Genomic DNA, 21,257 nt, shown 5'->3' with positions numbered 1-21,257 from the left:
GCTCTTCTAGACTTACCCCATACCTGACATCTTCCGCTCTTATTTCCAACTCGATTATGTCTGACATTATTTATCCTCCCACACATTTTTCAGGAGGTCCGAGAATTCCTCTGGAAGTGGATATATTTCACATTATTGTGTTGTATTGTATCTAGGAAAATGGGCCCATTATATGACCAATTAAGAGCTGTGATAATTCACAGACTAATGAGCAGATGGCACAGGTGTGGTTTTTTTATGTGTTGATGTGTAAGATCACTGGTTTTATTTCCCAAACAGATTAAGGAAGTAAATATAGAGAACCCAAATTATATATACTGCTTAAATTATACCTTTTGTCATTTCATTCATACCAATTATCCCCCCCCCCCCCATCTTCTCGTAGCTATGAGGAAGAAATAAACAAGCGGACTGGGATGGAATTCACCTTCACGGCTCTGAAAAAGGTAGGCATGTGTAAACATTTTAATGTCACATTTATGCACCGATTTAGCCAAAGGGATTGATCACATACAGATTTAAGTTACATTTTATATGAAAAAGAAAGGTCCTTTGATTCCCCCTCCCAAAAAAAAAAAATAGTTGGTCTGAATCACTTTTTGAGGCACTGTAACCTATAAAGTGCAAAATTAAGACTTCTTTTTAAACCTTCAGAACTTAAACTCTTCTGCAGAGTCATTGTCCAACGGTCAAACCAGTATATCACACTGAGTTTTGGGATTAAATTCTATGCAGGTTTAGTCCTTGTAGTAACCTATAGATGCAAGAGGTGGACCATAAGGGAGGCTGAATGAAGGAAGATAGATGCTTCTGAACTGTGCTGTTTGAGGAAAATTTTGAGAGTGCCTTGGACCTCAAGATGATCAAACCAGTCGATATTCCAGGAAATAAAGTCCGACTACTCACTGGAGGGAAAGATATTAAAGGCAAAGATGAAATACTTTGCTACATATTGAGAAGACAGGAAAACTTGGAGAAGATAATGATGCTGGAGAAAATGGAAGGAAAATGGAAGAGGGGCCAACCAAGGGGAAGATGGATGGATGGTATCCTTGAAGTGACTGGCTTGACCTTGAAGGACCTGGGGGTGGCCATGGCCGAAAGGGAGTTCTGGCATGGGCTGGTCCATGAGGTCACGAAAAGTCAAACAACTGAATGAATAAACAACAACAGGTTTAGTCCAACTCTTGTATGGTAGGAACAGGTCTTTTTTTTTAATTGCTAGTTTGATTTGTTTCCTTCATATAATAAAACCAATGAAAATATTTTTATTCTTTTTTTCCTAGGGAAAAAAATGTTTGGGGAGATATTGTGCCTTATGATCCCTCTGAACCCAGCCTTGGGGTCACATTAGGTTCCGGGGTCCATTTTGCCTAAACCAATTGCAGGGCTTTCTTGAAAGAATAATGAGATGACATCCCATTCTGCCTTACTTAAAATACTGAGAATAGTTAAATAAATGCACAATTATTTGCTTCTAAACCTGAATTCACCCATACACAGAAATTGAGGAGAGAAGAATTATTTATTTATTAATTTATTTATTATTTACTTTATTTCTATACCGCTTTTCTCAGCCCTCATGTGACTCAAAGCGGTGAACAACATCAGTACAAATTATCACAAAACAAGTATAGGGCAATTAAAAACAATTATCACATAAATCATTAACATCAGCATAACAATCATTAGCGCCTCAACAGTAAAATCAGAATCCAGTCTCATCATCCATTATTCCTTTTCCTATGTTCAATTACACTGTTTAATCAAATGCTTGTTCAAACAGCCAGGTCTTCACTTTCCTCCGAAACGCCAGCAGGGAGGGGGGCCAATCTGATATCTGCAGGCAGGGAATTCCACAGCCGAGGGGCCACCACTGTCTCTCGTCCCCGCTAAGGCCCTGTCTCTCGTCCCCGCCAAGCGCGCCTGTGATGCAGGCGGGACCGAGAGCAGGGCCTCCCCAGATGATCTTAGTGTCCTAGTCAGTTCATAGGAGGAGATGCGTTCGGAGAGGTAAGTAGGGTCAGAACCGAGATGAGGTAAAAATTTCAAATACACTGAAATGCTGCAAAGCATTTCTTAAACTTTGGACAAGAAATAATAGTAGGAGAGCTTTTAGGTGCTTCAGCTAATAACCTATTGACCTCTAAAACAATAAACTCCAACCATCCCTGTCAAGGAGGGTGAAACCAACTGAATATTGAAATTAGTATTTGGGGTTTTTTTTTTTTTACCTTTTAAAAACATATAATTGGATTTCCTCCTCTTTATTTCTGAAAAAGTCAATCCAATGGCTTGGTTTACTCATCTTTGTTCCTTCTCGAAAAGCAAGTGAAATCTGTGATATAATGATATCAAATCATCAGCATTTTTTTCCTCAATTTTTTTGGGGGGAAGAAAGAATAAATAAATCATAGAGCTGTTGAATCTGAGGCAATAGCTACAATGGTAGTACAATCATAATAATAAAAAACAAGTTTTCAGTTTAGACCTTATTGTGATTATTCACTGGAAAACAAGAGTTTTTAAAGCAAAGCAAAACAAAAACAGGCCAGACGCCCTGTAATTGTTCAACATCACCTGGCACTCAGGCAACAGCGTCTGAGCCAAAACTGTATAATTATAACCAGTCTGTTTAAGATTGTCAAGATTGTCATGGTGTGTTATACGCAAAGAGAATTTTCCAGAATTTCCTGCTCTTAAGCTTTATGACACTCTTGTGCCTCTAGAGAGTTGCTTCACTCCATTTCTGAAGGGATGGCCTTAAAATGTTATTTGAAGGCTATTGTTATGGAGACCTTCAAGGATGGGACAGGTTGGGCATTATAAATGTTTTCTATGATGACCTGCTTGATGAATTGTAAATACCTTTTAACTGTGCTCATCCTCTAGTGAAACCTGCTTGCAAGCGCCTTTCTGTTTACTCTGCAGCTACTACTCAACAGTCTGATTTTTCTTATAATTAAAGGATGGCTCAAACACTTTTCCCCTGATCCTCCATGACAAAGTTTTGCTGAAATCATGGCTATATTGTGCAAAATGGAAGGGAAATTAAATGTAAATCACAAGCCTAGAATGAAGATTCTTCAACTTTCTTTGTCCTATACCTTTTCTGGTGGAACTGATCAGTAATGATCTGTCCCAAAAAGGGAGCAGCACAACATTTGCATTAACATTCCCATGTAATACACTGTTTCCCGTTTATCTTTTAACTTAAACATGTATCCATTCTTTGGACTAAAATGGAAAAATGCTTCTTCTTATTGTACTATGCAGGATCTGGACAATGGCTTCTTACACAAAACTGAACTGGAAGCAAAACTGAGTGGACTTCAGGCTTGGGTTGAGTTAATGAAAAACATCCAGGAACAGGTAAATAATAATCATCATAAAGAAATAAAGTAGAAGCTGTATGGAACGGGGAATCAGGCTATAGGAAATTTCTAAGATTCAGTTTTGTTGAAACATTTACAATGTGACTCCTGTACCTTCAGAACCAGTATCTATAGTTTAACCTACTTTCCTCTGACAAAATATTTAACTTTCCAGACAAATCTATTATACCCTTCTGCCAAAAGTTAACACAAAATCACACTGGAAGACCTAATAAATAAATAGAATACTTATCCAGGAATTTTCTAAGTCCTCCAGCATAACTTTATGGTAACTTCTGGTGGTGGAAGCCATTCATTTCAATAAGAGTTGTAGTTTTCACAGTATGTTCAGAAATGTATCTCTTGTGAATATACGGGTCATCATTTAATAACTCCCCCCCCCCCCCCGAGCTTGTCTAGATCCACTTGTAAATAGCAAATAAAGAGAGTTAGGTAACTAACACACAAGAAAATGTTTAAATTTACAATAGATTTACCAATAATCAACAGTCCACATATAATTAATTATTTCGTGTGTGTCAGGAACAGCTTCAGAAAATGCAAGTCGCTTCTGGTGTGAGAGAATTGTCTGTATTATTATTTGTAATATTTGTATACCACCCTTCTCAACCCCAAAGGGGACTCAGGGCAGTTCACATGTATTCCTTACAATTGTACAGTAATAGATGTGCTTTTAAAACAACTATTTATCTTGACAAAATGCCTACAGAAAATGGATAAACTCTGTGTACTCTGGTTTAAAATTAACTTGTGACACTTCTTGAGAACTGGGTCCTCTATTCCGCCCCAGTTATGAGCCCCTTTATCAGCAACAAGATCCAATCCACAATTATCTCCAGGAAGTTCAGGAAGGAATTCCCTAGCACTCCTCTGCCTTATCATCACCCTCATCATGCTTACCCTGCACTCATAATCAGTTTGTGACCTTTAAAACATGGAATTCAAAATGTTTGAAATATCCTCAAGGAGGGTGGCTTACTGAAGTGCTTCAGCCACAAGCTCTCAACCTGACATCACCCTTCCAGTCAATTTATGGGAAGAACTATGCTCAGCCTCATTCAGTTCTCTTGAAACTCCATTGTCTTTCAAAGGGACATGAGAGATGGTGCTTTGGGAAGTTGAGGACAGGTTTATGCCAACCTTTTTTCATCTTTTGCCTCAGAACCCTCTGAAGACTTGATCTTTAAACTAGTACCTTCTGTAATTAACCTTCAGTGTCCATCTCCTTCCTCATGTTCAAAATAGCTCTGTAGGGTCAACTCTGCCTTGGGATGTAAGCTGAATTCAAAGCACTTCAGTTTCCCAAATCCATCAAAGACCAAATAAAGGCAGGAAGAGACCGCTAGCAGATCCTACAACTATTGGTCATTGGTGTGCTGTTCTGTACTTTCTTGGGCACTTACTTAGGGTCTCTCGTTTTCATTGCTCTCACTACATGAATAGTGCAAGGACTTCACTCCTATTTTTACATGAATGGATGTGCCTATTTAATTGCAGCTGACAGGATTAGTTTATTGCCATCTCCCTTTAGGTTTAGTGCAAGATGTCTGGGCTACACGGCAAAGACAGTGATGCTCCTTGTGGTAATAGATGGCGTCAGGTTGCCTATGGGACACCCATGATTTTTAATAGCCTCTTCTCCTTCCCTTTGCCGATGGGTATCTTGCACTTCTACTTTTCCATTTAGGCCACCTTCTATTTTGCAAAGCATTTTAAGGACTTTATCACACGGGAAAATTTACCCATCATACAATGCTTTCACCACCATTCAGGGATGGAGCACACCAGATTCCATCAAACAATGTAGAGCTACTTCTGATGGCACTCCGTCTCTGAATTGTGGTGAAAGCATTGTATGAAGGAGCAACGAGGCGAATGCAGGGGGAAGCCGGGTAGTGACATTTTATCCTGTGTGATGGGGAACATGCTGTGGGCGATGTGGGGCAATTCCCCTGGTGTCCGCCAGATTCGTCATGCTACCTGCTTAACCCCCCCCCCCCCCCGGTCACTCACATTGGGTGACTTCATGTGATAAGGTTCTAATATGCCTTTTTGCCTCCAGCTGTACTCAGAGGACCACAAAGGTCAAAGCTCTGGCACAAAGAGACTGAAGCCCACCCATGCTATACCTAAGCCAAGAGTGGGAAACACATAGTCACCCAACTGTTTGGCCTACAATTTCCATCAGCCTCACACAGCATAGTCAATGTTAACAGACAATGAAAACTATAGTGCAAAAATATATGGAAAGTATATTTGGCACAAACATTTCTCCACACACTCAAAATTCAGAAATACATAATCAAATCTGTCAGTAATAAGCATGTAAATTTGCCTTACCCAAGTCTGAATGCATTCATTTGTTTGTTTGTTTGTTTGTGTCAACATGAATTTTGGTATACTGAGAATTTTCATTTTCTAAAAACATGAATTAAGAAACAGCCCAGGTCCAATCCCTATCTGTTTTACCCAAAAATGTTAATATTTTTAAAGGAACTGTTGAAAGTTCTTACTGATATTTTTCTAAATCAAAACATGAAAACATGCCACAGAGAAACCTTGCATTTATCCCTTAGGAATGAAGTGTGAATGAAGGGATCTTGACAGATTAGAGAGATGGGCCAAAACTAACAAAATGAAGTTCAACAGTGACAAATGTAAGATACTCCACTTTGGCAGAAAAAATGAAATGCAAAGATACAGAATGGGTGACGCCTGGCTCGAGAGCAGTACGTGTGAAAAAGATCTTGGAGTCCTCGTGGACAACAAGTTAAACATGAGCCAACAATGTGATGTGGCAGCAAAAAAAGCCAATGGGATTTTGGCCTGCATCAATAGGAGCATAGTGACTAGATCTAAGGAAGTAATGCTACCCCTCTATTCTGCTTTGGTTAGACCACATCTGGAATATTGTGTCCAATTCTGGGCACCACAATTCAAGAGAGATATTGACAAGCTGGAATGTGTCCAGAGGAGGGCGACTAAAATGATCAAGGGTCTGGAGAACAAGCCCTATGAGGAGCGGCTTAGGGAACTGGGCATGTTTAGCCTGAAGAAGAGAAGGCTGAGAGGAGATATGATAGCCATGTATAAATATGTGAGAGGAAGCCACAGGGAGGAGGGAGCAAGCTTGTTTTCTGCTTCCTTGGAGACTAGGACGCGGAACAATGGCTTCAAACTACAAGAGAGGAGATTCCATCTGAACTTCCTGACTGTGAGAGCCGTTCAGCAGTGGAACTCTCTGCCCCAGAGTGTGGTGGAGGCTCCTTCTTTGGAAGCTTTTAAGCAGAGGCTGGATGGCCATTTGTCAGGGGTGATTTGAATGCAATATTCCTGCTTCTTGGCAGGGGGTTGGACTGGATGGCCCATGAGGTCTCTTCCAACTCTTTGATTCTATGATTCTAAGGAAGTTGATATTCTTTCATAGGAAGGAAATCAATCAATTTTCTTAGGGGACCAGAGCTATTTTCCTTTGAGAAAGCTATTCACTCCATCCCTGCATAATTTGCTGCCCATGACTTCCTTTAGTTTCCAGCTTACTGTTGGTGAATATTTTTCTGTCTTTTCTTCAGTTGATCACTGAATCACTTCCAACTCACTATGATTTACTGCTCTGTGCTTCTATCACCCAGGAGCAAGCACACTAACAATGAACTGGCAAGAAACTCAAATAATGGGGTTTTCTAGGGATGGGTCACTTTCCCATTTTAACAATGAAGCACACCTTCAATTCTGATTCAGCATGAAAAAGTTTGACAGCTATTTTTTTTAAAAAAATGTTCCTTAGGAGTGTGGGAGTGCTTTAACTGGTATGTCTTTTGTTGGGATAAAGTTGTACCAACTTATAAATTGGCAGTACTTGCCTTATATGGCTTGCCTCCTTATCTACAAATTCCTTCTTCCATCCTCACCACACACATACGCACTCCTCCACTTTGAGCTGGGTTTTGATGTGCTTAGCTTTATTGACTTTGGCACCATACCACATTTTTTCACCCACCCTTTATTCACAGAAGTAATAATTTGCTGCCTCTTCTCTGCCACCTTATCTTTCCCTCAGATTAGAGTTGTGATCATGTGAAGGTAAAAAAAAAAAGGTGATAATAGCTTCATGGTCGCAGCAGTTCTTGAATCTCAATTCACCACAAAATCTAGCCCACGCAGTCTCCTCTGCAGCACTTGTCACCTGAAAATTGGCTTGGGCTGCACAAAGCTTCCTTGTAATTCTGCTCCCAAAGGCTGGAAATGGTAGCAGTAAAGATTCCTTGCAAGAATACCATAGATCTCAAAGAAACGGCTCAAATGCTTTGCAGGTATGCACAGCAGCATCCCTCTGTGCCAGGAAGCCTGGTAAATTTAGTTCCAATTGCCTTCAGTGCTGTAAACATTTGTGACATTACCCTGAACAAGTTGTAGGACAACTAAATTATCCTATGGTTCAAACACTTTCCCCCTGAGGCTTCATAGCTTCGGGTGGGAAAGGTTGAATAAGGGTTAATATGATAATGTTATACAAATTTATTCATGGTTTGGAAAAAGCAGACAGTGAGAAGTTCCCTTTCCCCAAATGCTTGGGCTCTAGGCTGCCCAATAAAGCAGAATAATGGAAACCTAAGAACGTACAAAAAGAGGCACCTCTTCACACAATGCCATGAGGTACAATGAAATGCCAAAGGTATGACCACCAACGTTGGTAGCTCTGGAAGATTGAATGCAGGGAGGATAAAGCTATCAAAGGCTACTAGTCAGAATGGTTACATCTGCTGCCTTCAGCATTTCTCTCAATACCACTTCCTGGGAAATAATAGTGGGAGAGCTTTTAGGTGCTTCAGCTAGTAACCTATTGACCTCTAAAACAATACACTCCAACCATCCCTGTCACTCACATGGCCACAAACTTCACCTCCCTTCAGCCCATTACAGTTGGTGTTGGCCTGGAAAAGAGGTGGGAGAAGGCAGAAATAAAGAGGAAGTGAGGAAGATCTTCCTTTCTCTTCCTCCTGTTCTGCTATAGAATCAAATCAAATAAAAGGAAGTTTGGGTAATGAAGAGTTTTCAGCACCCATGGCTTTCTGGCACATGGAGGAAACTATATAGCAATCATTGCACCTGGAATGTTGCTAAAAGATCTTCAAACAAGATTAGCAAATGTGGCTAGAGGTAGGAAGTTGAATCACACTAAGAGATGGAAGAATGGAGGCAGGCAGGCAGAAGTAACTACAGTGTTCCCTCACTTATTGCGGGTGTTGTGTTCCAGGAACACCCGCAATAAGTAAAAATCCGTGATGTAGGGATGTCTGGCTCCCCCTCCACTCCTCTTCCTTTTCATCCTCCTCTTCCTCATTCCTAAATCTTCATCGACTTTGATGGGCTTTGAAGTGAGGCTGTTGAGGAAAGGCTAGACCAGGCCCTCAGGCAGGCAGACAGGGAGGAAAGGAGAACATGGGAAGCATGCCCCTGCCTCCTTCCTGCTCTGGTGGCCCCTTGGACAGGCAGGGAGGAAGGGAAAGAGTGCACTTGCCAGTTGAGGCCTGCTGTTGCTGCTAACGAGCTCTCAACCCCTCTCCCTCTCCCTCTGGCCTTCCTGCACCACAAGGAGAAACAGCTGGTCCCCAAAGAGGTGTGCGGGTCCTCACCCTCCCGATGCTGTCCTTTCCACCTCCAGTGCCTTTGGACCTCCAGCCTCAGGCCTGCTCACCTCTTTGGGGACCAGTTGGTTCTCCTTGTGGTGCAGGCAGGGAGGCAGGCCGGGAGATGGAGAGAGGGAGAGCTCATCAGTAGCAACAGCAGGCCTCAGCTGGACAAGCGCACTCTTTCCCTTCCTCCCTGCCTGTCCAAGGAGAGGTCTCCTCCTCCTCCTCTTTCTCCGACTCAGCCCCCAATAAATTCATTTTAAAAAACCCAGCAAAACAGTGAGTCCACGTAAAGCAAACCACAAAATAGTTAGGGAACACTGTATATTCTTTTTGGGTTTGGATTCAGAGATGGCAGAGGAACTGTGCTTCTTCAGTACAAAAGTTGTAAATCTTGCCTCTACTGATATATCAGAACACAGGTCAAGTTTTCAATAAAACACAATAAGGTCATGTGGTCAGTTGAAAGGAAGAGTGGAAATTTCAAAGGTTTCTCACAATTAGGTGAGAAACCTGCCGGCCCTCTCGTGGCACATAGAAATGATGCAACAGGAGAACAAGGGGGGGGGGGGGGGTGAAAATCGCTTCTACCTCCAATTTTTCTGGTACATCATTTCTACATGCCAGGAGAGGGCCAGCAGAAGGGAAATGCCAGCCGGATAACTAATTGTATTTTTTAAGGCTCTTCTGGGGTTTTTTTTTTGTTCATGTCTGGGTGCCATGCTGGAGCCCCCTCCCCCCCCCCCCCCAAGAAGTGCATGGAACAAAGAAGTGCGGCCTGACCTGGTTTTTTAAAATGACTTTTCCCTTGTCTGGAACTGCCCTTAGTTCCTGCAGGGTCACCATATCCCACTTCCCAGTTTCTGTGAATATTTCAAATTTATGCACATGCATACACTTGTACCTCTCTCTAGTGATCCCTGAAGGCTTGTTTAAATGCAAGGGCCCTGCCTGTTTACCTAGGAATTAAATGTTAATGGAAGAGGTAATAAGTTACAGACTTGACTTGTTGGTAGGCATCTTTCTTTGTCAATGGGTAAACTATGTATGTACTCTACCTCCGGTCTTTGTTCCTTCTCAGTCAGGCAAGAATCAGTAGAAGAAAACAGTTTTAAATTGTTTCATGAAGGTAAGGTGTGGAGGAGACTAAGGAGAGGCTGAAAGGGGATACAAAAGCACACCTCAGAAAGACTCTGGTTGACAAGGCCAGAGAAATAAGACAATTGACTGATTTCCCCCTTTTTTGAGGTGAATAACTCTACTTAAATCAGGCATGCATGGTAGAAAGCCAACGGTTCAAGAAGTATAAGACTAAGGGAAAAAATAAGGAGGTGATCTGGCTTTGAAATCTTTCAGGTTAGGTCTTGCCTGCCTCTCAGTCATGCTAGCAGATGTGTGTGGTTTTACTCACTGGGATTATGATGCTTTTGAAAGTCATTGAGTTATAGCTGAATTCATTAGATTGGCCAGGGAGCCCTTCCTCTGCATCTTGACAGGCTCAGTCACCACATGGGTATGTTCCAGAGGTCAGGGAGATGCTTGTTGTTATAAAAGAAAATTAAGATGAAAGACAAAAGAGGTGGAAGAAAAAAAAGGACAAGGCAACCGCTTTGCAGATGCAAGCTTTGCTTACTATTTGGCAATAGAAGAATCAGAGGTTGGTAGGAAGACCAGGTTTGCTTACTTCCCCCTTTGTGGTAGGCCACAGAATAGAGACAGAACTGAAAAAGGATTCAGATGCATTAATAAGTCTCCTGTTAAAAAACAAACTCTTGAGTTGAATGAATTAGGGCAGGGAGGAAGGAAGAACTATTCCAAGTAATCCTCCCTCCAGTGACATAACACTGCCATGCAGCTTCTGCTCCACTGCACATATCTTCACAAAGACAGCCCTAGTACATGTAATTCTCCATTCAAAACTCTCCACACAGTGCAAAACCTTATGTAGTTCAGGTTCCTTGATTGCACAGAGGTTTCCACATAGAATCATAGGATTTCAAGAGTTAGAAGGGACCATAAGGGCCATCTAGTCCAGCTGTCAACCATGCAGGTCTACATAGCTAAATAACTATTGGACAGAACCCCATCATGCTTAAGTACAACCATTGGTGAACACTTTTGACCTTTAGTCACTCAATCAGTTAAAGATTCACCTAACTTTAGCACTGTTTAGCACAATACCAATATACTCTACAGAGCTGTTGTATAATTTAGAGAGGCAATATATGTTAAAAAGCTAATTGTTATTAGTTCCAGGCACTGGTTCTTAGCTGCAAGCTGTAACTCAACCACAGTATTTCCCTCCTGTTTATTTAGGAACTTGAAGAAGTGATGTCACAGGTTAAGGATGTTTCAGTTGTGCTGGGGATCGACAACAACAGATACAACCCTGATCCACACAGGATTGTGGAGGATGTGAGAGCTCAGTATGAAGCCCTGGCTATCAGGAGCTGGGAAGAATTAGAAGCGCTCACCAGAAGCAAGGTATGCACCCACTTGGCACTGAGGACTGTCCAATCTACACTCTTGCAAGGTGGACATACATCCTGATGGAAAGATGCAAAAGACATCACAATTATATTACAACAGTAGAGAAGGGGTAGTACGCACAAATGTGTGTGGCATTTTATTTTTGTGAAATCTCACGGATGTGTAAATCAGCACTATATGTTCTGCCTCTCACACTATCTGAATCATCTGAGTTAGTATTTGAAGTTTGACTCTGCTAGCACAAGCTGGTCCAGATTTCACTAGCTAACACATATTTGGATGCCTTAAATGTTAGGCCTGGTCCAAATATGACACCAGTTTTCCCTATCAGCTCTAATGTATGAGATACATGCTATCTACCAGTTGCTATCTGCTCACTCATGGACAACCATAATAACCATATCTAAGAAACTAGAGCTGACACAGTCTATCCAACCACTATTCTAGCTCTCCGTGTACTAAATCCTGGAGACTACTTAAAGCCTTAAAAAGCTGCACATTCGTGCTCATATGTCTATTTCCTTCTATATTAATGCCTACAGTCATGGTTGCAATTTTTCCTTAGAAATGTGGTTATTTGGAACCCTGCATCTCTTGATTCCACTATGGTTTTTGTTTTTTGTTTTTGGCTGATAAGAATGTAATGTGCTCTTTATCTTTTCTGCAGCTGAATGAAAGAGAGGTGCTTTCAGTTAAGTATGGGGACCATCTTCTTCATGACCGGAGAGCAATTGCAGAGTTAAACATACAGATCCAGAAAATGAGGTCTTGCATTTTGTCCTTAAAAAGTCAGGTAAGATATGGCTGACTTGAAGGTTAGCCTGAATAGAAAAAAAGCAGGAAAGCATATGTCAAAGCACAATTTCATATAGAAGATGCACTGTCCTTGCTTCAAAGATGAAATTGCGAACACTTTTCTTTTTTCTGAGAACATCACTGGGAATTATGGGGGATTTGAAATGAGGGTTATCATACCGGAAGCTGTTAAAATTAATCATGGAATCATTTTCATTATGAGCAGCTGACTGCTACAGTGCATGTCTACCACAATGAAAATGGCGGGCAAAATGTAATATGTCACTACGGTCAATATTTAGATGTGAGAGGGAATCACTCAAAGCTCATGCTTCCACCGATGCTTTGCTTCAGGTATTTTTGCATTGCTGACAGCCTCTGTTTCACCATGGGAAGGCACAGGCAGAAGTGTGGCTTGGGGTTTTATAGCCCATTTCTTCTCCATATTAACAGATTTCATGTGACATGTTTATTGGAATATTCTTGGGAAACAACTACCAGATTAGCCCATTATATTGGAAATGACAGAGTTGGGGGGGGGGTGTTAAAAGACCCAGTAAAATAAGTTTTTTTCCCTCCTATCTACCTACTCATATTCCCAAAGCAAGTCCATTTCTGATATCTTTATCCAGCCTTTTTACCAGGGTCAAAGGTGAAGCAGTGAGGAAAAGAAGAGACCAGACTAACAAAAAATTGTCCTCACCCATCTTCCATGTTGCTTCCCTGTCTACTGTAGTGTCTGCGTCTGGAGGACAACATCAAAGATGTTGGCTTGCAAGGAGAAACTGCCCTCAATGATGCTAAAGCAAAACTGGCCAAACTGGAGGAAGCCCTTCATAATGCTAAGCAGGACTTGGCTCAGCTGGTTAAACAATATCAAGAGCTGATGAACATCAAACTGGCCTTGGACATTGAGATTCTCACCTATAGGAAGCTGATGGAAGGTGAAGAGATCAGGTGAGTAAGCTGGTTTGGAGCCTCTCTGAAATGAACAAATGGCAGATCTGAAACTTCTCGCCTAAATGTGCAGAGGTCAATTCATATAGGAAAAAAATAGGTTAGTGGAGGTCTCCCTGGACACATTAGGTCTACATAGAGGCCACTACACAGAATTCTATGTGCATTGGTGCTGGATGTGAGGGTCTGAGCCAAATACCTATGTGATATTTCTGATTCACTCTTTAGTCACATGGAGCCCCTTCTTTTAATTAACATGGGAACAGGTTTTTTGGATGCTTGGGATTCTCAGCACTCGTGCAGTATTCTGAATATCCAATTGGACTCTTGCTGGGTTATTGTCACTTGTGTTGTATCCTATGTTGTTCATGCTGTTGTTGTCTTCAAGTAGCTTCTGACTTATGAGAACCTACAGTCTATTACTGGAGCTTCTTTGCAAGATTTCCTTGGGTGCGTGACTTTGCCTTCCTTTGAAACAAAGAGAATTTGACTTCCCCCAGTAGGATTTCATGGCTAAGTAGGGATTCAAACCCTGATAGTGTATTTTTTGGGAAATGGGGAAAGAGGAGGGCCTAATGAAAACTTTTGTCATTACAAATAATACAACTGGAAGGAATGGGGGAGGAGAGCGTTCAGAATGGAAGCTCTCAAGATACCAAAGATCTCAGGGAGAACTACAGATTCCAAGTTATTCATCATAACAACTGTTATTTTTCTTAAGACTAACTTCTTATTGTACCACTTAACTTATTTAAGTTGTTTTTTTCTTTCCTCACAGCATGGAGTCCCCACCACCTGCAGTTATTAGCAGAATCTATTCCACTCCAAAGCTCTGTAAGTTTTTTTGTTTTGTTTTTAAATTCATTGGATTATCTAAAAAACTTTCATATTAAAAATGAAACAAGTGAATGAAACAAGAGGTCTTTCTAATGGGGTGATTGAGGATACCATTTTGAATTGACTGCTCAGATGGGATGCCTTTTAAATAGGAACACTAAATTAAAAGATGTGAAGTTTGCAACCAAAATACAGCTAATTTCCTTCTATTTTTCTTTTTCAGCTTCACCAAATTTCAGCAGCACACCCAGCCCATATTCAACAGACAAGATGAGCCACAGTAGAAGCAGTTTGGAAAGTGGACTTTCCAGATGTCAGAGTGGTGGAACTGGGGTGGTTTCAGGAGGTGATTTGTCTAGAAGCCATAGCAGTAGAAGTGTGGGTACTGCAGATGGTAGCCTTTCTAGAAGCCATAGCAGTATGAGTAGCAGTGTCTCAGAGGCATTTAGAAGTGCCAGCCACAGAGATACCCTGGAGAGTCGTTCTTCCAGAAGCACTAGCAATAAAAGTGGAAATTTTGCAGATATTGAAGATACCATAGAGAGCAGTGTTTCTAGAAGTCACAGCCATGGGAGTGGTAGTTACAAAACTCATAGCAACAAGAGTGGGGATAATCTAGAAGACAGACTTTCTGTAAGCCCAAATAGTGGAAATAGAGGCATCTCAGAGGGTTGTCTTTCTAGAAGCCAAAGCAACAGAAGTGGAGGTCTGACTGACAGTGTATTTACCAGAACCAACAGTGGTACAAGTGATGGTGCACAAGAGAGCAACTATTCAAGGAGCCAAAGCCACAGAAGTGTAGGATGTTCACCCTCCAGTTTTTCCAAAAGCCCAAGTGGAGAAAGTAATATTGTTCCTGGTACTACCCATACTAGAGACTTCAGCTCTGAAAGCAGCAATGTTCCACAGGGCAATGCTTCTAGGAGCCAAAGCAACAGAGGCAAAGACAAATCAGACAGCAGTCTTTCTAGAATTCACAGTGGTGGAAGTGAGGCTATCTCAGAGGGAAGTTTTTTTGGAAGCAATAGCGGTAGCAGTACATCCTATGTAGAAGGTGGTCTTTCTAGAAGCCAGAGTGATGAAAATGACATTCGTGGCAGTGAAGATTATGCTGAGCCTACTGTTTCCAGATCCAGAAGTGCTGAAGATGGTGGAGTCCCAGTGGGTAGTATTTCTAGAAATCAATCTGGGATAAGCAGGGACATGTCTACAGAGGGACACCTTTCTAGAAGCCAGAGTGATAAAAATGAGTCTCATGCCAATCGTAGAAGTGGATCATATACTGATTCTGTTGTTTCCCAAACCAGAAGTGCCGAAGATGGTGGGGTTCCAGTGGGTGGCATTTCTAGAAGTAAAAGGTCACTAGAAGGCAGCCTTTCTAGATGTCAGAAAGAAGAAAATAAATTTTGTGGCACTGAGCCTGTTGTTTCCAGAGTCAGTAGTATTGAAGGTGTTTCTAGAAATCGTAGCATTGAAAGTAGGGGAGCCTCACAAGGGAGCAGTTTTAGGACACCTAGTATCAGAAGTGTAGACCTAACAGACAGTGTTTTTATAAGAACTTCAAGCAGTGCTGAGCAAGAGGTTCAAAAGGAACCAAGATCAAAAATTCGCAGTGCGGCAAGTGAAAGTAGTGAGAGTAGCTTTTCTAGAAGTCAAAGCAACAAAAGCAGAAACTTTGCAGAAAGTGTTTTAGCTAGAGCTCACAGTGGTACAAGTGAAGATCGCCTTTCTAAAAGCCCAAATGATGACAGTCATGACTTCATAGAAGCTACAGCTCCTAGAAGTCATAGTCATAGAAGTGGAGGATTTGCAGAATCATCTGTTTCTACAACTCCTAGGGAGGAAAGCAGAAGAGTCTCAGAAAGTGCCATGTCCAGAAGTCCCAGGGCTGGAAGTAAAGACATCTCAGAAGACAGTCTTTCCAGAAGCCAAAGTAGCAGAAGTGGAGGATTTGTAAGAGGCAATAGCAATAAAAGCAAAGAAAGCGATAGCAATGTAAGTGGGAGATATGTAGATGAAAAAAGTCATAGAGAGGTAGATGTTCTAGAGTCTTGTCTTTCCAGAAGTAGAGGTATATCAGCAGGTCACTTTTCTAGGACTCAGAGTGATGAGAGTGAAGGCCCTGTGGAAACATCTACTCCCATTTTCCTCCACAAAAAAAATGAAGGCACTATGGAACATAGCCTTTCTAGAAGCCACAGTGGAGACAGCGAGAGCTTTAAAGCCACTGGGGTCTCTAGAAGTGCCAGTGAAATAAGCAGAGTTGCTTCAGAGGTTAGTCCTTCTAGAAGCAGTAGCAAGGATAATGAAAGTTCTCCAGAGGGCCCACTTTCTAGAAACTACAGCTATAGATGCGCAGTTGAATCACACCCTTGTATGTCTAGAACAGAAAGTGATATGTCTGAAGCTGTTCCAGAAGGTAGCTTTTGCAGAAGCTATAGCTCAGGAAGTGAAAAGCCATCAGAAACTGGAAGCCAGAGTGGTGAGAGGGGAACTATTTCGGATGCTGGTCTCTCAACAAGCTGCAGCAGCAGCAGTGGAGAGGCTTCCATGAACAATCCCTATGTAAGCTACAGTGGAGAACCAGAGGGAAGTTGTCAATTTGAGGATGTCTCACATTTGCACATTTCTATGGATGAAGATGTTTTGCATAGTGGTGAAACTGGAGATCTAGTGGAGAGAAGCCAGAGTGGTGAGGCAGCAACTCCAAAGCCTGTCTGCATGGTTTATGAGTTTTCTTCAGATGAGGATCACCATCCTCCATCTGGTGAACTATGCTACTATGTTGAGACCAGCTCCATTGAGTAGAGTGTCCCATGTACACATCAATGAGATCAAAATAACTTCTTATAGAATTCCCTCTCCATCCATAGGATCATAGACCATAGATAGGTGTCCACATTCAACCTTCTATTAGCAAGGTTAACAGTTGGAAGCAGGACTTTTTGCAGACTTGAATATGGCAATGGAACCTTCTTTGTCATGATTTGTGGGATCAAGCACAGAGGATAACTTCAGTCCTTCTGATAGTATACTCTATAGTAGTGAATACTAATAGTGTAACTATTGGTATGTTACAGGGATTAATTGCAAGAAAACATAAGCTAACAGCATAGTCTTTTGACCAGTATTATAAAAAGGATATTTTTCTTTTTATCCAGCCTTTTAATATGCAGATAATTCAAGGCTTTCTTTTTAGGGAAAGCAAGTGGCGTGATGCTCTACAAAGGATTATTTTTGTGGTATGAGTTAATAGGTGTATCATTTTGCCTGTCTACCTGAGTTAAGAAAACTGATGGTGTTATGTATACTTTTTTCCTAGAATATTATAGCCATAGGTGAAAGGTGTTCTTACTTTCAAAGGCTGATGAGTCCAACATTCAGGATCTAAGACTTAGATTAGATTAGATTAGAAGATGATATTATTGCAGTTTTGTGTCTGTTGGCTGGACAAGCTTTAAGAAGCCAGCTTCTTACATTTTGATCTCCATCAGTGGCACAGTATTAAGAGGGTCTCAGAGTTGCTGTGAAATAGAATGAATGCAAAGTGATACACTTGCTCTAAATCAGGAAGATTATTTATATTAAATCCCTATTCAAATCAAAGGATGAGTTTGTTACAAGCAAAGTGCTTAATTTGTTACAAGCAAAGTGCTATGTCTATTCTTGCTGCTTTGGGCATCCTTGGTTGGATTCCTTCATCAGTCATGGGATGTGGTGATCCTATAAACTTTTTATAATATTCACAAAGTAAACAAGCATGGTCCGCAGCATTATGTGGACAATCAGAATTATCTGTATGTTGATAGTGGTGGTGGTGAATTTATTAAAAACAATCAAGGCTTACACAAGGAATGGGACTGTGTCAAGCCCATATATATGTAGAATATATATTGCTTTCACTATTCTGATGACATTACCACAAAGTCAAATCTGACTATCTGGCAATGTCACTGAAATATATAACTGTTAAAGCAAAGTATATATTGTTAAAGCAATGTGGTACTTCAAATGGAATAGGTAAGCATTTTCAAAAGTAGTGCCAAAAATTAGTGAGAAGATTTTTTTTCAACTGCTATTTGCTCTTAAAAGGTGAGTTGTTCCGGCTTAGTTCTAGTGACAAGTCACCACCCTTGGATGAAGCCTTTGTGTTCTTAGTAGTTCTGTATATGTGATTATTAACCTAACTACTTAATTCTCTTTAGTTTCTTTTTGGTCCACTGGGGGGAAATAAACTTTGTAAAGGAGACTTTGTCATGCTGTGCCCACTTCCACCTGCTCTTTTGGCTTTCTATACTTTTAGTTTCTCCCAAGGCTGCTATTAAGGCAATAAGCTCCTCATAGATCCCTGGATTTTTTAGGGAATAGGGGAAGAGTAGATACATAGTATACACTCTTCCTGGTGTCGCTTCTGCCCACAGGGTGGTTCAACAGAATGCTGGAAAGTCAAGATAACCAAGGCTGCATACTTAACTGGGAGAGAGATCTTCTGACTTCAATGGTACCTGCTCATCAGTAAATGCACAAACCTGCATAGGATTGCATTCTGTTTGGAACTGGGGGTGAAGGAAAGGATCCACATACACCCAAGACAAAGAAGGGCCAGGAGAAAAAAATATTTAGGCAAATGAATTGTGACTTTGAAGAGGTTATGTGAAACCAGTGCCACAAAAACAAAGAAATCATCCCAGTTAGGTTCTTCAAAGAAACTGTATATAGGGGACATTTCTGATTTTGATGCACAACCAACTGCTAGACCATTATGCTAATCTGTTTCATAAGGGAAGATTTTCTCACTATTGTACACATTGCAAATAAAAACTGGGTGTTATAATAAGAGACAAGCAGGAAATGTGAGGCTAGATGCTATTCTCCTGGATTATTTATTGGTATTTGTTGTTTTAATACAATAAACAATGCATATATATTTAAGTTATTTTAATCCTGCAGACATAATGCTTAGTTTCTCACCTTTTTGGCTAATAAACCTATATCCTACACTAAAGTGGCATTTCTCTGCTTTGGGGTTGGACTTTGCATTCAGCAGGCACTATTTGCAACCTTGCTGCCATTTTATGAGAGTACTAGAAATTCTCATTAGTTTTGTGCTAAAGGGATCAGTAAATATGGGTGAATGCATATATAACCAGACATCTTTTTTTAAAAAAAGCTCTTCATATATGTAATAGGTCTCTCCTTCTATTAGAGGTTGATATAGAACAAGTAAAATGACCATGTTTAGTAGTTTTTAAAGCATGCTGGAAAACCATCTGTTAAAGCTAGTCCCAACACTGGATTGTCAAAAGAATGTAAATATTGGATTCCACCCCTACTAAGACATGTCCTCAATCCTGTTTGCTCAAAGAAAAGAAAACCAGGTTTGAGTTTTCTATAGACCTAATACACCAGATTGAGTTTTTAAAAGATGTATTAATCCCAACAAAGGTTAAGAATCACTGCAGTAGTTGGACCATGATTGTTTTCAGGCCCATTATTCTCATGTAGCTTACTTGTTATCAATTCACTGTGAAGTTTGTCATGTAAGTTTGTCTGGTGCTCCTGAAGGCAAAATCCTCCCCCGCCCCCACCCCACCGTGTTTCCTCTACAATGTATCAATACATAGCTTAATATATAATAAAATACTTGATAATTTTAAAATAATGTCATTTATTCTTGATTATGATGCAAGCATTTGCCCTTACACTCCATCAAGAGAATTCTGGAATATGGCTCTTCATAAAAGTTTGAAAAAACTCTTTTGATCTACACTAATTAAGTCTTTTTCCACAGGTTGTTGTACAGTAACTCCCATCAGCTCTAGCCTATCTAGTGTGTAATGAGGAATGTTGGCATTTACCATTTAACAAATTCTAGAGGGCCACAAAATTCCCATCTTGATCTAAAGCAACTACACATTTCTATGTTCAGAGTAATTCAACATGGCCTACTGTAACACAGCCCAACCATTTTTTTCCTTTGGGGCTTAATGTTTAGGCCTGTTCATGGAATTATTTAGGGAGCTGATTCAGAAAATTCAGCTCTAGTTTTTTCGATATGGTTATTATAATTTTCTATGGGTGAGGAGATGGTGATTGTAGATGGCATATGTCCTGCATCTCAAAAACTAGAGTGATAGGGGGAAACTGGTGCAATTTTTGGAATCAGCAGTCAAATATTCTCAGATACAGAAGTATAATTTGAGGCACCAAAATGTGTTGGCCACTATAATATACCATATATTTCTGTGCTAGGTGTTTCTTGTTTCAAGGAGCATATATATTCTATGCAAGATTATGCAAAATATCACTTACACCTCTAGAGGTACACTGGATCCTTGGGCTTTGGTTCCAGGACCTCCTGTAGATACCAGAGTCCATGAATATTCAACACTCTTTATATATAATGGCATAATAAAACAGTGCCCTTATATAAAATAGCCAAATTGATCTTTGCTTATTTTCAGTGTTGAAAAAAGTATTTTCAAGTCATGGGTGGTCGAATAAATGAATACAGATTCTGTAGGCACAAAGGGCCAACTGTACTTTCAGACAAACAGGTCACTTGACTACCTGAATTTTATGGTGATCTACATTGTATCATTTAACATAGTTTTTTTTTAAAAAAATGTTCATTTTGCCTTATTTATGTAACTATTTCAAAGGCTTTCAGATTTGTATGTTTCTTTTTCACTTCCATATTTCAGAGGACTGACAAGAAGCAAATTCATCAAATCCTCTTCCCACATCAAGGATATGTCTCCACCCATTAAACTGTATCAGTAACTACATACAAATAAACTCCTCCCACCTCCACACCCAAGCGAGTAGACCGCTTCACCTACTATGGTTCATTCATACAGGAAACTGGGTGGCATAAATAATTACGTATCCAGCTAACGTTTCCCTTGCAATGACTCAAGGCTGCATGGAGGAAGCCTCCTTTTGTTTGACTCCTCTTTGCTATACTTTATCTAAGAATTTCTTCATGGGACAAATCTCATTTGTCACTGGGTCTTTCCCAGCTAAACCTTGGGAAATCATTCCAGCCCTAAGAACTCTGTCTTAACTTTGTCTCCTCCAACAGAAATGACACACAGTTCAGAAAGCCATACAACCAACTGAATATGTAATGTATAGGACATTGGTGATG

The 21,257-nt window shown here is 40.6% G+C and overlaps 1 protein-coding gene across 2 annotated transcripts in view; it reads left to right on the top strand.

Annotated features, from left to right (window-relative positions):
• The window catches only part of LOC132768391 (keratin, type II cytoskeletal 80-like), a 42,428-nt gene extending 22,708 nt beyond the window's left edge, over positions 1-19,720 (top strand). Inside the window, exons 3-10 of one of the 2 annotated variants that reach the window (XM_060764210.2) lie at positions 386-446; positions 3,277-3,372; positions 11,345-11,512; positions 12,186-12,311; positions 13,050-13,270; positions 14,049-14,104; positions 14,331-14,453; positions 18,529-19,720. In XM_060764210.2, coding sequence (XP_060620193.2) covers positions 386-446; positions 3,277-3,372; positions 11,345-11,512; positions 12,186-12,311; positions 13,050-13,270; positions 14,049-14,104; positions 14,331-14,453; positions 18,529-18,626 — 949 coding nt within the window. In that variant the 3' untranslated portion in view covers positions 18,627-19,720. Of the gene's footprint in view, positions 1-385; positions 447-3,276; positions 3,373-11,344; positions 11,513-12,185; positions 12,312-13,049; positions 13,271-14,048; positions 14,105-14,330 lie in introns of both variants that reach the window. The other variant, XM_060764209.2, reaches the window with a different exon arrangement.
• The last annotated feature ends 1,537 nt before the right edge of the window (positions 19,721-21,257 follow it).

This window comes from Anolis sagrei, chromosome 2 (genome assembly GCF_037176765.1).
Source record: "Anolis sagrei isolate rAnoSag1 chromosome 2, rAnoSag1.mat, whole genome shotgun sequence".
Taxonomy (NCBI): Eukaryota; Metazoa; Chordata; class Lepidosauria; order Squamata; family Dactyloidae; genus Anolis; species Anolis sagrei.
This window is presented reverse-complemented; position numbering and strand designations above follow the sequence as displayed.